General features: G+C 40.2%; 2 protein-coding genes across 2 annotated transcripts; both read right to left on the bottom strand.

Moving 5' to 3' along the window:
* Positions 1–7,027: 7,027 nt before the first annotated feature.
* Positions 7,028–12,742, bottom strand: LOC140234404 (uncharacterized). Its single transcript, XM_072314456.1, has one exon. The coding sequence runs from the start codon at positions 12,740–12,742 to the stop codon at positions 7,028–7,030; it is 5,715 nt and encodes a 1,904-aa protein (XP_072170557.1).
* A 1,334-nt stretch (positions 12,743–14,076) lies between these two features.
* LOC140234403 (uncharacterized) lies at positions 14,077–16,432 on the bottom strand. The gene is made up of 2 exons (XM_072314454.1): positions 14,876–16,432; positions 14,077–14,106 (listed from the first exon to the last, which is right to left on the bottom strand). The coding sequence occupies exons 1-2, from the start codon at positions 16,430–16,432 to the stop codon at positions 14,077–14,079; spliced, it is 1,587 nt and encodes a 528-aa protein (XP_072170555.1).
* Positions 16,433–20,926: the final 4,494 nt, after the last annotated feature.

Below are 20,926 nucleotides of genomic sequence, written 5' to 3'. Positions count from 1 at the left end.
CTCTCTCTCTCCCTTACCATTCATGGTCAGTTTTTGTATAAAGTTTTTGTATAAAGTTTCTTTGAGAAGGGTTAGTCAGGAAAGCTTGGGTACGATACCAGTGAGAAGTATTATGGGATAGTAGGAGCAGGAAAGTATATAGCATATATTGGAGTTAATACTGGATCAGTCTCTCTCCCCAGGGAGGTGGATTCCCACCCCCCTGCTCTCCTCCCCAAGCTCTGTGAAGTGGAAGGACGTTTTCAAATTTCTCAGAGACCAAGCTGTTATATACGTGAATGTTTTAGTGGAGAAACTCAACCTTTTGCATCTATACACCGAATTCCGTCCTGACATAACTACTAGTAAGTCATGTCTACTGTACATCAGCTCAAAGTTGATAAGATGTTTCGAATGATATTCTATGGACGCTTTGCTGTACATTCGAAACGGTCTGTTATAATTATGTTGGTCGATCTAAGGAGGAGTCAAATGACCACTTAGTGTTTTGAGGACCAGACATGCAGCTATTTGAATGTGCAGCAATCCCGAAGTAACTTTCATTTGGACGAGGACCCCCCCCCCCCCCAACTGTATAGATGTTTCGAATGATATTTTATGGACGCTTTACTGGACATTCGAAACGGTCTGTTATCATGTTGGTCGACCTAAGGAAGAGTCAAATGACTACTTAGTGTTTTGAGGACCAGACATGCGGCTTTCGGAATGTGCAGCAATCCCGAAGTAACTTTCATTTGGACATGGACCCCCCCCCCCCCAACTGTATGTGTGAGTCAACTCAACGCAGAGATGTCTTGAAGTCATCATTCGCGGCTCCTCTTCACTTCATGAACTGAGCGCTCCAACGAGATTCGCCATCAGTTAGCATGTTAAGTCGACCGCGATAACTGTATTTGTGAGCATTTTGCGCGAAAATTGAATGGTAGTGCATGACCCAATCCCCTTCATTGAATATCAGTGGACTTATATGTGAGTACATTCTTATCTCAGTCAATTGTATATGTATAATAGCTCTTTTTATTTTTCATGGTTAAAAGAGATCAAACTGGTTGCTCTGATGCGTGACTTTGAATAAATCTCAACACCAACAAGGTGATTAATGTAATCCAATGTGTACCACATTGTCTTTGTCACTGCTTTGACGCCCACATATTTGGTTTGTTTAATGTTTCTGTGTGATGTATCCATTTGGATGAAAATATGTTTTCGGGGTGAGAATAAGCCATCCTGACAAGTTACCTTATTCTATAACATACACCTCGTAACAACCCCCTTACACCATCACAACGTGAAACACAGTGTGAAATTTCTTCATACGGGTAAAATTCGAGCGTTTTAACAGTGTGAGCACAGCAATTCACAGTGTAACACAGAAAACTCCTGTTTGAACAACTTATGGAAAACCACACCACATTGTCAAATAATCTTTACACTGTTAAATTCGAGCGTTTTTACATAGTCGACCCTGTGAACACATAAACAGCAGCATGAACACACTGTGGGACATTGTGTTCTTTTCAACAAGGTCAGTTCTATTATTGAATTGAACTGAATTACTGAAACTGCACTGGTCCTACACAGACACAGTGACCAGTTCTAGCACGTTTATCTTCATATTTCACTTCACATCTGTATGCATGTAATAAAAAAAAAGAAAGGAAAATGCAAACAAGCAATATTAGCAAGATACAAAATATAATATGAAGTTGGTCATGACAGATAGTGTGTTACCATATGTACATAAAAGACAATTTTCTATAACATGTGAAATGTGAAGAAACCGCAAAAGCAAAGCTTTTTTACCGCTCGTTCCAGGGGGGAAAAAAAAAGTACCAATGTAAATCAATTTTGCGATGTAGCTATATATGGGACACAAAGTACTAAGGACAAAACTATATGAAAGATAAATTAGCAAGGTACAAAGGGCAGAAGAAGTAAAAGAAAAGCAAAAGACAAGGGAAAAAGAAATTAAAGAAAGAGAATAAACATTGATCGATAAAAATAGCATAAAACTACACAGGTATAAGACCATGTATCTAAATAAGTCTTTGACTCTTTGCTCATTCGAGTCGCAGTTCTAGTTGCTCGACTCATACGTCAGCAATGTTGACAATCTGCGGAAGGTATATAAACAATGGAAAAGTAACACTATAACATATATACAAGTCCCTCTAGTATCCACGATCTGGCTCATAACGAGTTCAAAGTATGAGTACTATGTGTAGTGATTATAATAATGGGAGCACAAACACGCAAAATCAAACCAAACGTACACTTCAGATTGATCCGCAAATGCATTTGAACTGCCTTTAACTCTTTGTACACTATAATCTAAAAGGATTGTTGGGTTTCGATGTGAAAAAAAAAATACATCGGAACCATTGGCAAAAAGGACAAAACATAAGATGATTTTTTGAAATAATTAATGTAAAGAATCAACAAAAGCGGGCCCAAGAGAGAAACTATTATAGAACTAAAGCCGCACTGACAAACTGTTTCCTGATTATCAATAAAAGCAAGCAGAGCGTGAGTCGTAGAGTGATTTTTTCTTCTCTATACCCGAATTAAGAGTGACAAAAATATTGCATTCAGTTCAAAACTTCATTACACGAGAATATATAGGTTCAAGAATCTTGGAAATTGTGGTCAAAAGAGAAATTGGACGATAATTACTTACATCTTCTTTGTCACCTTTCTTTTGGTAAACTGGAACCACTTGAGCAATTTTCATTTGACTACGCACTGTACCAGTAAGTATGGACAAATTCAATACACATGTTAAAGGAGAACACATTTCAGATATAATATTTTTCAGTAAGAAATTCGTGATGCCATCGTGTCCAGCACACTTTTTTTTCTCTTTTTTTTTTTTTGGCTATTGATTGGTGAACTACGTCACCTCGTATTATTGAATGGGAGTTAAATCACAGAATGAAGATTTGGATCAGTTTAGAAATTGTGCAATTCTCTATATGTTGCTTGGATATTACTAGCAAAGCTGCGGCCGATAGTTCAATAGCAAAAAAATCATTTAACGTAATAGCTATACATGTACAGGATTTTAGATCAAAATACCATGTTGAAATATTTTCTTTACCTCTTCCGATCTATCTTTTACTCGGAGAACTACATGGATCACCTTCCACGGACTCTTGGTATCATTATGTCGAATTGTTCAGGAATGCAATGAAAATAAGTAAGCCTACTGGTGTGTGTATATATATATATATATATATATATATATATATATATATATATATATAATATGTGACCCTGCACCTCAAAACAAACAAAAAAGTCGCCAGACATGAATTTTTAGTTAAGACCATATTCTGAAAGAGCAGACTTTAGGCTTTAAAATGATGTATAACTCAAATAAAATGGACTCCCGTAACCCATCTAAATATTGGAAAGAAAGCACAAACTCAGGAAAAGTGTGAACTGAGAAAAGAGCCTCTGAAGTACAGTGTCTATTCAAGCGCTTAATCTTTACCAAACCGTGCTGGCTGTGCGATGAATGGGACAAATAACAGGAAGTAAACCACCAGAGTAGCAACAATGAAGGGATTATCAGATTAAACTGAAATTAAGCATGCCTCATTAACACATTCTGTCCATAAGTAATGCCAACTTCCAAAGCAGTAGCACTATTTTTTCAAAAGTTATTAGAGTTGAAAGTGAAGAGTGTGGACAAGGTTTTTCAGATATGAAAAAGGGATTCTAAAGACACACCTAATCACACTATTCTACCAAAAATTTTCAAAATAAACTGCTAATAAAAACACACTTTCCTGCCCGTTTTATGTTACCAACTTTTAGCATAATGTAAAAGAAGACCCGCTCTTTCAGAAAATATGAAAAAGTCAAGTTCGGCTAGGTTGACCCATTTCACTTATTTTCAGTCCTCACGCAAAGTCAGTGTGTGCGACTTTATGTTCGTTTTGAGGTGCACGGTCACACACATATATATATATATATATATATATATATATATATATATCGTAAGTTTCAAACACAGATCATACAAATACCTTGATGAATGTTAACAACACAAGCTAATCATGAACTGCCTGACCGTCGTCTACATAAGAGGAGAGTCAAACATTCATACAAATTTTGCAAACATTCTTGCAATACAGATACCGTTTACTATTATATGATCTTATATCAGTGAAGTCGAGCTTTTTTTCATCGGTTTTTTTTTCTTTGTGTGTATGTGTGTGTGTGTGTGTGTGTTATCATACAGGCCTACTTTTTTATATCATGTAAAAAAAAAAAACCTTACAGCATCTTTCAAATGCTAGAACATGAATGTCAGTACCTTGAAATTCAACATTTCAACACTTGCAAGCAAAACATATGGAATATTGATTTCTGTACACAGACATTACTTGACTGATATTCTACTATACCACAAAAAAATATGAACATCAGTCAGTAAAACAATATCTCGTAATCTCTGACACTAATACTGAATGTCTCAAGTACGAACATCTACATATTACAAATCGCCTATAGTATAGCTAAAGATAGGGACCTGCTCGACAGCGAACCTACTGTATTATACAACTACCGTTTCCCCCTATAAGAGGCATAACCAGGGATCCTATCATTTTATCGCGACGTAGACATGAAAGTTTGAGCGTAAAATGCAGAAAACATTCGATGTACAAATTTATGACAATGGATCAAGATTCACTCACCAAGCCAGAGATTTTACGAATATTTCATTATTTAAAAAAAGCAACAACAAAGAGATGAATGTAAATTTTACAACTGCATTCCAAGAAAACGACAGTGAAATGGGTTCAGCAGTGTGTTGATAACACACAGTTTGGAAGACGAGCATCTATTCACCCGAAATACTCAAAATACAAGTAATTATTTATTTATTTTTTTTACTGTAGTTTCAGTATGTTCAGCCAATTGCTCTTTGGATTTTAATACGCGTAAGAGAGTCTACACAAACAACAACTGAAAATGTAACAACAAAATATCGAAATACTCAGGAGTTTGTATATTTTGTATAGTAAGAATGATTAATATATAGTATATACATATGGTTATGCATATATATACAATGTATATTATATAATATCTGTATACACGAAATGTATAAGTTAATGTGGAACAATAATAACGAAAATGGGTCTTTATACTGGCGATCTTGCGTACGTATCGTAGACAGCGCGAATATCCTTGAATTTTTTTCAACGTAAAAACCTATTAAAATACATGCAGTATTACGGGGTAATGATAACACCAAGGCTCTCTGGATGATCAGTACTTTATTTGAAGAGGTACCTCTAAGTGAATATACCAAATCATAAATTGGTAATATGGATCCTAAAAAAACGATTGACTGCGAGCTGGTCACAGAGCAGAACTATTTTTAATTAAAGCACGATTACTTTATACCGGTATTTTAAGCTTATGCACCGTTTGTGTGTGAAATCCTGCAGGTAATTTAAAGGGATGGTGTAGCTTCACTACATTGGGTGGGATTCGTTCTTGTAAACGCACTGTTGCATCACCGGCACACGACCAGTCGTCAAGAAAATAATGAAACACTGTCCAACTCGTTGTTTGCTTGAATCAATAATCCAGGCCTGTCCTGATTTAATGATCGATTCATCAAAACATTCCTTGAAGAATCACAACTGGACATAAATACACCAATGTGTATCACGACGTGAACTTAAGATTCGAACGTGGGATGAAGTGATGTGATGAAGTATAGTGTCGTAGAGAAGTGTCCTGAAAGTGTCTTGTGGGTGAAGTGGTTTACTGTAACAAAGGAATATATGTATAATACACTTTAATTACACTGTAAATGCCTACTGCAAATGGTACATAAGCGTCGTTATAGCTCACCTTGTGTATACTTGGCTAGTTACTAATAAACCTTAATTGATTATAGTACAGTAATTAATGAACATAAACATAACACTTGAACTGAATGATATTTACAATGTAATCCGACAAAGTCTTATAACTTCATCATTCTGAAGGGTTCACTTCATAACCTTCTACAAATCATTATATAAACTACAAAAGCCTGTACCTGTCTAGGTAATGTCAACGGAGTGTTTATAATCATTGCATAATACAGTCATAACAATGCATAGAATTATGTGTGTGTGTGTGAATCTCCTTCAAATAACTGAGATTTTGACATACAAATTGCTGTATAGCTTTACTACTACAACTGTACAACTGTACACACCTTTAATCATACCAAATTATGATGACAACAATCATTTCTTCTTGTATCACAATTGAATCAGCACAATTATTGATATGTGGCTGAAATAACAAGTATTAAAACTTCTATCTCAACTTACCAACTGTTTGAGAACCCCAGTCAATTATTGCCATACAGTCCCATACTGTATTTTGCAGCCTCCACTGCTTCGTTGATTCTGACTGCCTTCTATCACCGATAGTTGCACAGTGAAGAAGTGTCAGAAGTTTTGCCTGTTTAAAACCAATTCTCCCTTTTCTCTATACAAATTATATCAAAAAGGATTTCTAGAAGTGAAACTACTTGAAACAATGCCGACAGTGGTGCTAAGTGCACTGGGTCGGTCAGATTCCCCTTAGTGATCCGTCATCTTGACACGGTTAGTCCTCTTTTGACCTCTGTCATAACCCTTATGACCCGCGTTTCTCTATGAATATATTTGAACTATATACATATCAGATCTCCTCTACTGACATCTCATTATTCTGAATGAGTGTAGGCATTATAAATCAAATACAAAGGAAAAATCACACTTCTGCCGCTACATAACCGGCCCCAATGAGCTAACTTCTTCCAGTTGCTCATTCTCATGAATACTAATTCTAGCGGCAAAGTTTACAATTACAATCAACTTGAATCAAATAGGCACAAACATATTGCCTAATGAATGTATCATGTTGTGTACAAAATCAAACAACAAATGTAACAATCAAAAGCCTTCACTGAAAGCTACGTATCACGGCAGTCTCTGCTGTGACAATTAAGAATCGCATATTATTCTTATTACTCATTTGCTTCAAGCAGGCAGAGCTTCGAAATAGGACGTCGGTAGTGTTTTACGCCGACTCTAACCTCCACTTGCCTGACTAGACCGTTTTTGTCGGGGTAGGTGGACACAATTTTGCCCATGGGCCAGTGTCCACGAGAGCTGCTGTCATCTGCCAACAGCACTAGGTCACCAATGGCGAAGTTCCTTTTGGGTTTTGCCCATCTTTGGCGAACTTGTAGGAGCGGCAAGTATTCCTTTACCCATCGCTTCCAGAATTGATCTGCCAAGTGCTGGACCTGACGCCATCTCCTCCGATGGTAACTGTCCTCCTTCGAGAAAGCTCCTGGTGGTAGGGAGGGGTTCTGGCGCAACAGAAGCAGATGGTTTGGTGTAAGTGGCTCATCGTCGTTCGAGTCCATACTCAATTGGGTGAGTGGCCGGGCATTCAAGATGGCTTCAACCTCCGTCATCAACGTGGTGAGTGCCTCATCTGTTACCAACTGTTCTTTAAGAAGGCCTGACAGGATTCTTCTCACAGCCCGTATGACCCTCTCCCAGATTCCCCCCATATGGCTGGCTCCTGGGGGGTTGAATTCCCAATCTATGCCCTTTTGTGTCAGAAACCTTCCGACCTTCTGGGAGTTTAGTTGGGTGAGACTTTCTTTCAGCTCGCCATACCCGCTTTTGAAGTTGGTACCATTGTCACTGTGGATTTTCTTTGGACGTCCTCGCCTATTGATAAACCTCCTCAGAGCGTTTACAAATGAGTCCGTGTCCAATGAGTGGGCTACTTCGAGATGTACTGCTCTCGACGCCAAGCAGGTAAATATACATCCGTATCGCTTCACCTGGCTTCTTCCTCTCTTAACCTGAAACGGTCCAAAGAAATCCACTCCCGTATTGGTGAAAGGTGGTGCGTTCGGGGTCACTCTTTCTCGTGGTAGATCGGCCATAAACTGTTCTCCTCTTGGGGAGTTTCGCCTTTTGCATTTGAAGCAGTTCCCGATCACCTTACGTACCGTTGCTCCTCCGCGAAGTATCCAGAATTTCTCCCTTAAGGCTGTCCAAGTCATCCCCGCCCCTGAGTGGCCTACTTCCTCATGGAAATGTGAGACTAACAAATTTGTCACATGATGATCGTGTGGTAATATCAGTGGATGCTTCACATCATCTGAGAGTGGAGCCTTTGCAAGTCTCCCTCCCACTCTCAACACCCCATCATGCACAATGGGATTCAGTTTTGCAAGACGACTTGACCGCTGGAGTTTGACAGAATCTGCTTTGCTTCTTACTCCCATCTCCTCAGGGAAAGCATGCCTTTGAACCTGCTTAACAATTTCAAGCTCTGCAACTTCCAGCTCCTTCGCTGTGAGGTCGTGTCTCATCTGTCTTGCCAGTGGGTTTCCTGACACCCGCATTCTCAGATATTCCTTGTACCGCAGTATCCACGCTACGCCTCTCTTCAGGCCATTCCATGTGGAGTACCGTTCTGTGAGCTTCTGTACAGGATCAGCAGTTGTCAGGTTTACTAGACCCTTTTTGACTTCTGGGTCATTGAGAACTTCTCCGCTTGCTGCCAGGTCATCGTTTTCACCCAAGTCAGTTGGAGGTTGTGGCCAGCATTCTTGGGGTTTCTGTAGGAATTCTGGACCGCATATCCATCTACAGTCACTTGTCATCTCTCTGGCTTGAAGTCCTCTTGATCCATCGTCAGCCGCATTTGACTTGGTGTCCACGTGACGCCATTCAGATGGGTCAGATACACTTTGGATCTTTGTGATACGATTCGCCACAAATGTGTGGAATCTTCTACTCTCATTGCGTATGTACTTCAAAACTGAAGTAGAGTCTGTCCAGTAAGTAGTGGTCAAAATCGGTAGCTTGAGTTCTGCCTTGACAACTTCCACCAATGAACATGCCAGTACTGCCGCCGACAATTCTAGTCGTGGTATTGTCATCGTCTTCAATGGACACAGTCTGGTCTTTCCCATGACGAAGGTGCACTTGATGCTTCCATCAGTAGAAGTAGTGCGGAGATACACTGCTGCAGCATATCCACGCATAGATGCATCACAAAATGCATGAAGTTCGTACTGACTGACCTCCGACGTTGGTTTTAGACATCTGTCTATGGTGATGCTCTCCAGCTGGGGCAACTCTTCCAGCCACTGCTGCCATCGCATGCGTTCAGAATCCCCTACTTCTTCATCCCATCCTAGACCTTTCGCACAGATGTCTTGCAGCAGGATCTTGGCTACCAAGATGAATGGTGCTGCAAATCCGAGAGGATCATACAGGGAGCTTGTGACAGAGAGGATCCCTCGCCTTGTTGCTGGCTTGTCCTTAACAGACACTCTGAAGCCGAATTGATCAGTTCCAACGTTCCACAGTACTCCTAATGTGCGTTCAACAGGCATGTCATCGAGATGCAGATCTAGGATTGAGGTTGATCTTTCAGATACAGGGATAGTCTGAAGAACATCGTGATCATTACTCACCCATTTGGTGAGTCGAAATCCTCCCTTCGAGAGCAACTCTCGCAGGTCGGCGCATAGTTTCACTGCTTCTTCCTTAGTGCCAACTGATGTCAAACAGTCATCGACATAGAAATTTTCTTGTACGGCCTTGACAGCAGCCTCATTTTCGTCTGTTTGGTTGTCTTCTGCTGTCTTGCGTAGGGCGTAACCCGCACAACTGGGGGATGAGGTGGCACCAAACAGGTGGACGAGCATCTTGTAGTGTTTCGGCTCCTTAGTGTAGTCTCCACCAGGCCACCACAGAAATCGAAGCGCTTCACAGTCTTCTGGCGTCACTCTTACCTGGTGAAACATGGCTTCTATGTCGGCGACTAAGGCTATCTTCTCTTGCCGGAACCTTGTCAGCACACCAACTAGGCTATTGGTGTAATCTGGTCCCTGCAAGAGTTGACTGTTGAGTGATGTGCCCTTGTACTGCGCTGCGCAGTCAAATACCACCCGTGTTTTGTCTGGCTTTCTTGGATGAAGTACCGGATGGTGAGGCAAGTACCAAGTCTTATTGGTTCTATAGTTCCGCGAGTCTCCATCATGTGGCTCTCCTTGGGCCGTCTTTTCCACTTCTTTGGCATAACCCTTATCCAAGTATCCCTCCATGGTAGCTGTGTACCTTTGGTGGAGCTGGGGATCCCTCTTTAATCTCCTTTTGAGGTATTGCAGCCGTGCCTCTGCTTGTGTGAGGTTGTCTGGTAAGCATGGATCTTCATGCCTCCATGGAAGACCCAGCTGATAGTGGCCATCGACCTTGGTGATGGATTGGTCCATTTTAGATCGCGCTCGTTTGTCTTCGAGGGACTCTCCCACTTTGGCACCAAGTGTGGAGCCCCCAAAGTCCATGTACCAAAATCGCTCCACCTGCTGCTGAAGTTGCTCATCTTTGTTGTGGACAAAATTCACCTTGAAGTCAGTTTTCCTCTTCATATTGTTGGTAGGTCCGATCAAGGTCCAACCCAGTGGTGACCTTATGGCGTATGGATCTTTTCTTCCTCCGCGCCGTTCTTCCAGTACCCAGAACGCTTCTGGGACGTCACCACCAATTAGCAGCATGACCTCCTTGTTTTCCATGTTTGGGAGTTCTATCCCCTTGAGATGTGGCCACCTCTCGACATCCTCGGCATGCGGCATGCTACTCTCCGATATTGGTAATTTTTTGACCGTCCACACTGAGTCAAGTTGGATGATCTCAGTTTTCCCAATTCCGGTAACAGTCATGTTGACTTCGACACTCATAACTTTGTGATTCTGTTGGTTGATTGTTGTTAGCTCAAGCTCCTTTGCCGACCCTTTGAGTCCTAGCTCCTTGACCAGCCTCTCATCGCACAGGGTGACATCACTTCCCTGGTCAAGAAGCGCACAGGTGGTCACTTCTTTTCCATTTCCGCGTACCTTGACTGGGAGCACCCGAAGACACACTTTGCCTTGTTTAATCGTTGAAAGATTCGTACCCTGAGGTTGAGGGTTATTGTTGCTGGCGCCGGCCCCAGTTTGGTTACTGACACTGCTACTGTCCCGTTGAAAGTGAAGGAGGGTGTGATGTTTCATGCCGCAGCCATCATTTTTACACCTTTGTGAAGACCTGCATTCACTCGCAATGTGAGACGGCTTCAGGCAGTTGTCACACAATCGTTTCCTCCTCACCTCTCGCAGCCTTTCCTTCTGCGTCTTGGCCAGGAAGTCCTTGCACTTGAACAGATCATGGTCCTGTGAACACAATGGGCATTTACGTCTAGGCCGCTCTGTGTTTTCTTTCGTTGGCTGTCTCTCTTCGCAGCCTTGAGTGGAGAAGGAAGTCAGTCTCTTACCACTAGAAGACCTACCACCTTTCTTTGCTTGACTAACGTCTCTCGTGGACTTACCTATGTTCTGGCCATAGACATTGCTTGCTACTTGTGAATGCTGTTCTATGAACTCCGTCATGTGAGAGAAATTGGGTTCCACACGTGATCGAAGCATTGTCTGAGCGCGCTTTGCCCAGTCCACTTGCATGTGAACTGGGAGAATTTGCTGTATCTTCAACAGAGTTTCACTACTGTTCAAGTTTGCAGTGTGACCCATTTGTGTCAAGGTAATTTCACACTTGCGCATTTGACGAGCAAGCTCCACGAGCTTGGCTCCATCGTTTGGTCGAATTTGGTTTCTATCCAACACTTCTCTCATCAATGCATTCGTGATCACGTGTGGTTGCCCGTACTGCTCTGCCAGTATCTCCCTGGCTTTCATGTAACCCATGTGAGGGTCCATCAACACACAACACTCAATGCTCTCCTTAGCTTTACCTTCACAAAATTGCACAAGATACATCAATTTCATGCGATCATCTGAAATCTTACTTGCTACATTGATGTCAAAGCTGTTCATGAAATTCCAATATTTGATTGGATCGCCATCGAATGTTATCATATCTGGTTTTGGCATATTCATACTCAACATCAACATATTACACAATTGTGTTGTAGAAACAGTTTCATCACCTGGTTTCTTGCTATCGAGAGTCTTCTTGTACATCTCACTCTCGGCACAAACATTTTCATGTACTACTTGATTGTTAGGTAATTGTACTTCTACGTTACCAAATTCTACGTCTCTCTCTGCAGCGATGTTAGCTGAATTGCCTTCGTCTGCAATTTCTTGTGCCCAGAATTTAGCTTCCAGGTCGGCATTTTCCTTCTCATTAACAATGTCCATCTCGGCCATGCGCGCTTCCAGATCAAGCCTTTCTCTGTCCAGTTTCTGCCTTTCCCTTAGCTGTTCAAGCTTCTGCTGCATGAGCCTCTGCTTTGCCCTTGCCTCGCGGAGCTTCATACTACTCGTTGTCGAACTCGCAGTGCGGATGGAACGAGCTGATTGGATCGACCTCACAGATCGGCGCCCTTCGTCGTCGTCGTCTCCACTATTCTGCTGTTTCGTCGCTTCCTCCATCCAGCCAGACAGCCGCTTCTGGAACTCCTCTTTATTAAGCTTGTACGACTCAAACTGCTGCATAGCGTCCTGTAATTCATCTCCACTAAGCAGAGCAATGTATTGATGGTACTTGTTCTCATAAAGAAGAAACATTCCTTTCAGCTGATCATATTTGTGTTGCACGGCATCCTGATTTTCATAATTCACAAAGAGCTGCTCCAACTCTTTATACCTCCTTGTGAGGTTTCCTAGGTGACCGATGCAAGACCGTTTCAGCGCTGTCACTTGCTCCATTGTTGTATCAACAGGGTTAGATTGTTCCATCTTAGTTGTAAGTGTTCAAAGCCAGTTGAAAACTTTAGTTCAAAGCACTTGTAAACTGAAATCCAAACAAGTTGTAAACTCAAATGTAGCTTCACTACATTGGGTGGGATTCGTTCTTGTAAACGCACTGTTGCATCACCGGCACACGACCAGTCGTCAAGAAAATAATGAAACACTGTCCAACTCGTTGTTTGCTTGAATCAATAATCCAGGCCTGTCCTGATTTAATGATCGATTCATCAAAACATTCCTTGAAGAATCACAACTGGACATAAATACACCAATGTGTATCACGACGTGAACTTAAGATTCGAACTTGGGATGAAGTGATGTGATGAAGTATAGTGTCGTAGAGAAGTGTCCTGAAAGTGTCTTGTGGGTGAAGTGGTTTACTGTAACAAAGGAATATATGTATAATACACTTTAATTACACTGTAAATGCCTACTGCAAATGGTACATAAGCGTCGTTATAGCTCACCTTGTGTATACTTGGCTAGTTACTAATAAACCTTAATTGATTATAGTACAGTAATTAATGAACATAAACATAACACTTGAACTGAATGATATTTACAATGTAATCCGACAAAGTCTTATAACTTCATCATTCTGAAGGGTTCACTTCATAACCTTCTACAAATCATTATATAAACTACAAAAGCCTGTACCTGTCTAGGTAATGTCAACGGAGTGTTTATAATCATTGCATAATACAGTCATAACAATGCATAGAATTATGTGTGTGTGTGTGAATCTCCTTCAAATAACTGAGATTTTGACATACAAATTGCTGTATAGCTTTACTACTACAACTGTACAACTGTACACACCTTTAATCATACCAAATTATGATGACAACAATCATTTCTTCTTGTATCACAATTGAATCAGCACAATTATTGATATGTGGCTGAAATAACAAGTATTAAAACTTCTATCTCAACTTACCAACTGTTTGAGAACCCCAGTCAATTGTTGCCATACAGTCCCATACTGTATTTTGCAGCCTCCACTGCTTCGTTGATTCTGACTGCCTTCTATCACCGATAGTTGCACAGTGAAGAAGTGTCAGAAGTTTTGCCTGTTTAAAACCAATTCTCCCTTTTCTCTATACAAATTATATCAAAAAGGATTTCTAGAAGTGAAACTACTTGAAACAATGCCGACAGTGGTGCTAAGTGCACTGGGTCGGTCAGATTCCCCTTAGTGATCCGTCATCTTGACACGGTTAGTCCTCTTTTGACCTCTGTCATAACCCTTATGACCCGCGTTTCTCTATGAATATATTTGAACTATATACATATCAGATCTCCTCTACTGACATCTCATTATTCTGAATGAGTGTAGGCATTATAAATCAAATACAAAGGAAAAATCACACTTCTGCCGCTACAGATGGTATAGTTTTGGTTGAGACCTAATTTCAAGTTTCTAACATTTTTTTTTTTGTGTGTGAGATAATGAGAAACCTCCTATGAAATATGAAAGAGCATGTAATTCCATGAGGAATTCAACATTTGTTTGATGAAAATTGGTTTTGAAATGGCCGAGATATCCAAAACAGAGCGATTTTAATAGAGCGTGGGACCCACACTTTTTTTACGATCGCTTTGTTTCACTTTATTTTTGGATGTCATTTCGAACCCGATTTTCATCAAAGAAACTTTGAATTCCTCTTCGAATTGTATGCTCTGTACTATTTCATAAGTGGTTTCTTGGTATCTCACAAAAAGCTAAAAGCCCAATTCTCATCTCCGCCAATACTGTATCATCCCTTTAAAGCTAGTGCTTGGCCTGGGAAACTTGCGAAAATGGCTGATAAATAAGGCAAAATAACATTGCTTGATGTGGCGTTAGAAAAATCCATCCACCCTCCGCCGTATCTCTTGAACAGTCCAAACATTAGCACCGTAAGGGCATTCGCAACTAGGGGAAGAGTGAAAATTGGTTACATGGTTTTGCATGATAATACGTGTATAACGTCTTTTGTAGATGGCGCTCCGACCAGTGCCGCAAAGCACAAGAAAGCCTGGTGATAGCACGTACAATGAGGAAGGAGAGAAGTCTAAATGCAATGACCATTCCGTAACGTTACGTGATACTTGACAGCCGTTACTATCCAAAATCTTCATTGCAACCCACACATTACGCACCTCGTCAAAACATAGAGCGTACACGCAGTCACTCGCCAGATCGACTGTAATTGCCGACAACTGGAATCGATCAGGAATGCAAGGTTTACGCTTCATCACACCAGATCGATCGAACACACAGACATGGGTTACAGAGAGCACAACTACGTCACCCGTTGGCATGGACTTGAAGTCGTTTATGGTTGTGGGCATGTTAATAGTGTGAAGGCATTGCCCATCTTTGGGGTTGAACACAGAAATAGAGGACCCACCGTTCTCTGCTGCGAGAATCATCCCATCTTTGTCGATGGTAACTATAAGTGGTTTGTTGTACTTGGTTGCAATCGTTCTCTCATTGTTCCAGTGCTGATCGCGTATCACGAGTTTACCACACTTGGTACCGAAGACATGCCAACCATCAGACAGAGAATTGTAGCAGACGGGTTTGAATGATGGCATACATTCGAACACATAGAGAGGGCTTTGTTTCATGCCATCGATATGCACGACGGATATGATATTCAAGTCCGATATAAGCACCACATTGTTGCTGCTGGTGAACCCTAGGATGTTCCCATTGTTCAGCGCTTCTGTCGATGGAATGTTCATAATCCATCTCTCTCCCAACCCTTCTAATCTACCGAGAAGTCCACTTCGTTTGAACTTAATTTGATCAATCTCCTCTTTCACTCTGTCCAGTCTCTCTCTGCTGAGCTCTACATCGAGATGCTCATTCATTTGTCGGGTGACGTCTTGGAAGTCCTTCATTAGATTATCTTGTTTGATGAGGAGGATTTCAGCTTTCATACATCCATCCCTGATGCTTTTAGCTAGCTCTTCAAGACCAGGCATGAGGTTGATTTGACGTGCTTTCAATTCCCGTTCAACTATGTCTATATGCTTCTCAAGAGAGTATTGCTCGTCTCGGATCTTCTGGAGTTTCACCACCTCTTCATCTCGGTTCAGTTTCAGCTTCTCGTTTCGCATTTCATTTAACTTCCTGATCTGCTCATCATAATCTGCGTTGATCCCCTCTTCCCTCTCGTCTCGATCTTTCACAATTTTTGATTTCTCATCTCCAGCTGCAGCGGACACTTGCTCTCTAATCATCGTTAAATGTTTAACCGTCTGAAATTTCAGATGTTGTATTTCTTCATCATTTTGCTTCAGTTCCTCATCTCTAGCTTTAGCACGACAAATGAGTTCCGCTAGTTCTTTTTCCCTTTCTTTTCTCTCATCATTAATGTCACTTTTTTCGCAATCTGCGTGGTTCCTGGTTAAGGCACACACCTGACAAATTGGATAATCATGAGTGACGCAGAAAAGCTCGGCTGTTTTATCAGGGTGCTTCTTACAAGTCCATTTCGCTCTGTCTGCCAGTCCCTTGATGCAGTCCTGGTGTGTAATGACACAATCAGCGCACAAGTTTTTCTGGATCTCGAGGCGATAGGACGCTTCGGCAGGCCTCAGGTCAGGATGGCACTCATCACACGTGATGGTATTTGCTGGAGTAAAACTACAGGCCATGATGACGATGTGACACACAGGTGCTCTAGCCGGAAATGATCCACCTACACAGTCATTTCGGTAAAAAAATACAGGTAAAGATTTGTGTCAATTATTGTATTCATAGTTTTGAAATGAAAAATTGTCATAATATACTTAACTCATTGGACCCGTCGAAGGAATTTCATGGGGTGAACCGTGAGTGGAAAGAACAATGGTAATGACAACTATACTATATTATAATGTCCCTCATCACTAATTCATCATTTGTGTGTATCTGTGTGTGCACATCTGTGTAAATACATGGAGCTAAATGTGCATTATGTGTATGTGTTAAATGCATGTAAATGTCTTCCATCTGTCTCTTTTAAGTAATAATATGTGGACAACATACGAAGGAATCGCTAGAGGTACCCCGCTGAAACTTTCCACATATATGAATAATCAAGTGGATAAAGCTGTCCACATCAACTCATGGTTGCACATACCTAAGGTCAAAGGTCATTGGTCAAGTTTAAATTGCAAAATGTCACAATTTTCCCCGTGTCTCTGCAGTGTGGGAAAGTATCTCAATAGAGTTATAATACACGCGTATTACTAGAGATCTATTCTCTGAATCTGTTTGGTCATTTGTTCAAAAGTAAAGTAAAAATGTTGTCTTTTTACTATAGTTTTTCCATCTTCTAAAATAGATTGATTGCTATATTTCTAGCTACTCCTTTATTCAGACCATAGGCCTAGGCCTATAACATGAGCACTGAAAATAAGAATTTCTGCACATAATTCCCCAATAATTATTGTATGTAACTCAAATGGCAGGAACTTGGTTCTTTTGCAAGTTTTGTACCTCCCCCCACTGCTCTAAAGCCTTTGCTCTTATTTTGCTTCCATTCTAACTAATTCCTTTGTTTTTCCTCATCACTGTCCAGCAAGGCATGTTCATTTTGTGTATACAAGTTGTACATGAATAGGCCTGGACAAGGAGTGATGAGAGAGGGCGCTATAATTTGAATGTAAAGATTCCCCAAGTCCTGGACTTCCCCCCTCCCCCACTCTTTTCCATGCAAAGTGGGAGGGAAGTGGCAGCAAAAATATGACTTGTTGTTCTTGTTTTTGTTTGTTTGTTTCTTTTTCTTGTCAGCCGACTTTCGGCGGAAAATCAGACCTTAAAAGTATGAAGACTTTTTTGTTGTTGTTTCTCTTGTCTTTTGATGTTCTTTCTTCTTGACTGACAGGCGATTTTGCCCCCCCCCCCCTTTCAAAAACGTAGCGCAGCCCTGAATAATGTCCATTATATTCAATAGAATGCTGATAAGCAGGGCTCCACACTAACGGTGGTCCGGTGGCCCGGGGCCACCAAAAACGCGCGTCGGGCCACCAAAATTTCAGAAATGAAGATTTTGGTGGCCCAATCGGGCCACCAAAAAGTCGGATAATTGCCTTTACTTTTGTAGATGGACAGCGGTAACAATTGGCTCCGTAAGATGCTAAAATAAATGTCAGATGTTTGCTTTTTATTTTGGAAATGAATAACGGTAATATTCGACTTTGTATGATACTAAAATAAGTGTCGGATGTTTGATTTTGCGTTCGGAAATGAATAAGGATAACATTCGGCTCCAGAAGATGCTGAAATAAATGTGGAATGTTAGCTTTGACGTTCGGAAATGAATACTAATAATATTCAACTCCATATGATGAGAAAATAAATACCGGATGTTTGCTTTTAAGTTGGAAAGTAAATAACAACAACATTCAGCTCCAGAAGATGCTAAAGTAAGTGTCGAATGATCCCTTTGACGTTCGGAAATGAATAAACATGATATTCAACTGCATATAGATAGTAAAATAAATACCGGAAGTTCACGTTCAGGTGAATGATAAGAATAATGTCTCATGTTTGCCTTTATATGTTCGAATGTATATAGCAACAACATTCAGCTCCGGAAGGTGCCAAAATAGATGTCGGATATTAATTTTGCTCTGACGTTCGGAAATGAACAACAATAATATTCAACTCCATAAAGATAGTAAAATAGATACCGGATGTTCACGTTCAGGTTTGACGTAAATAGCAATAACAGATCAGCTGCGGAAGATGCTAAAATAAATGTCGAATGATCCCTTGCCCTTGACGTTCGGAAATGAATAACAATGATATTCAACCCCGAATTATGATTGAATATATGTCGGATGTTTGCTTTTACTTTCGAAACTAAATAGCAATAACATTCGGCTAAGGAAGATGCTAAAATAAATGTCAGATGATTGCTTTTACGTTCGGAAGTGAATAGCAGTAATATTCTGCTCCATACGATGCTAATGAATGTCGGATATTTGCTATTACATTTCGAAATGAATAACAGTAACTTTCAGCTGCGTTTGATGGTAAAATATCTAATGTTTGATGTCTGCCTTGACGTTCAAAAATGAAAAACGGTAAAATTCGGCTCGTACAATGCTAAATTGTCAGATAATTCATTTCACTTTCGGAAGTGGACAGCAGTAACATTCGGCTCCGTACAATAATTAAACAAATGTTGGATGTTTGCTTTTTTAATTCTAAAATGAATAACGGTAATATTCTGCTCCGTACGATGCTACAATGAATAACAGATTATTGCTTTTACATTTAAAAATTATTAACGGTATCAATCGGCTCAGTTAGATGCTAAAATTAATTGGGGATGTTTGCTTTCACGTTCAGAAATGAATAAGGATAACATTCAGCTCCGTAAGATGCTAAAATGAATGTCAGTTCTTTGCTTTTACATTTGAAAAAAAAAAATAATAATTAATAGTAACATTCGGCTCCGTACGGTGTTAAAATACTAGTAAATGTTGGATAATTGCTTTTACAGTCAGAAATGAATAACGGCAAATTCCAGCTCTTTATAACGCCAAAACAGATGTCGGATGTTCACAAATGTCTGCAAATGCTCCCACTCTATCGTTTCAAACGTAAGTTTTGACCACCTAAATAGGCATCAACTTTTATAATAATCTATAAGCCTATTTGCTAAATCTTAGAACTCAGAATAACGGTAAGATGATTGAATGTTCTCTTCATTTATTTTAGACATGGGTACATGTATCACTTCAGTAATACTTAATATTTCATTTTTTTCATGTTCACTAGGACCGATTTAGTATTTCTTATATTTTCTTGATTTTTTTCGGGCCACCAGATTTTACTTTCGGGCCACCAAAAAATAAAAATTAATGATTTTGGTGGCCCGATCAGGCCACCAAAAATAAAAGTTAGTGTCGAGCCCTGTGATAAGGATATCAATTTCTTGAATAACGTAGTAGATATTTTCCTGTAGCTATTAATTGTATTCTTCAATTTTTTTTTTTTTTATTTAAGTCAGTGAAGGAATCATCGCAGGGGTATCGTTCCCTTTTAATGATGGGGGGTACGGGAGGCACTCTGAGTTTGAATATCTGTGCGAGGGAGCGAAGCGGCCTGGGGGAGGGTGTGGGTTAGGGTTTTGGCATTTTCAGACCTCAAATTCAGCGATCTGGTGCACACTTTTGGTAAAATTTGGGTTTGTTTTTTTCCTATAAAAAACAAGTAAGAAAAAGAAATATTCATAGATAATTGAATGACTACATCGTGGTATTTCAGCTCTTGCTCTGCCTGTGCGACATCACTGTGAAGGCCTACTAAATAGTGGGGCCTATCACCGGCGTAGCCAGGATTTAATCTTAGGGGGACCGGTTACATGCGAGGGAGAGATGCGAGCGAGGGGGGAGAGTGTGGGAGGGGGGTTTCCCCCTCCCACAGTGAGAACTTTTTGCATATTGATGTTGTAAATGGTGCGATTTGATTCATGTTTTTTGCGTGTTCTATCGACTTGAAACAGTCCAACATGTTTAAAGTAGCAGTACATTTTATGTAGATTATTATTGAACAATTTTGCCTATAAAATGGTATCATTTAGAGAAACTTCTTGTCTTAATTCTTGCACTGAAGATCAAGAAGGCAAACCCATTTGGGTAGGATATGATGTGGGTACCATACTGGAATGAACTGGGCAAACCCATCTGTAGAATAGATGAGCATATCTATTTGGGTATCATATAGTCTAGTAGGAGAAAGGGGTTCCCATGCACCCCAAACATATATTTTTTAATCTACTTCATCTAGACCAGTTTTGTGCGTAGATTTCAAAAATGCAATGTTAACAGGTCAAAGCGTGTCCCATAGTGGTCAAAAATCCGTTTCCATGGTAATGCATGGTGAAAATGTCAGTATCTCATAAAAATACATGTAACCTTTGATAAAATTGTTCAATTATCATGGCTTTGGTATCAAATTAAAGAAAATTAAATTATCTATATGATGATACCAATTGTGTAGGGGGTTATACCAACCTTCATCTTAATTTTGAGGCCAGAATACAATTTTTTCACATTTTTTAGCAAAAATTCAATTTTACCATAAAACTTATCTATCTCTAAATCATACTAAAACATATTCAATTTGTTTGAATATTCTTCAAAATTATACTG

This window comes from Diadema setosum, chromosome 10 (assembly GCF_964275005.1).
Source record: "Diadema setosum chromosome 10, eeDiaSeto1, whole genome shotgun sequence".
NCBI classification, from domain to species: Eukaryota; Metazoa; Echinodermata; class Echinoidea; order Diadematoida; family Diadematidae; genus Diadema; species Diadema setosum.
This window is presented reverse-complemented; position numbering and strand designations above follow the sequence as displayed.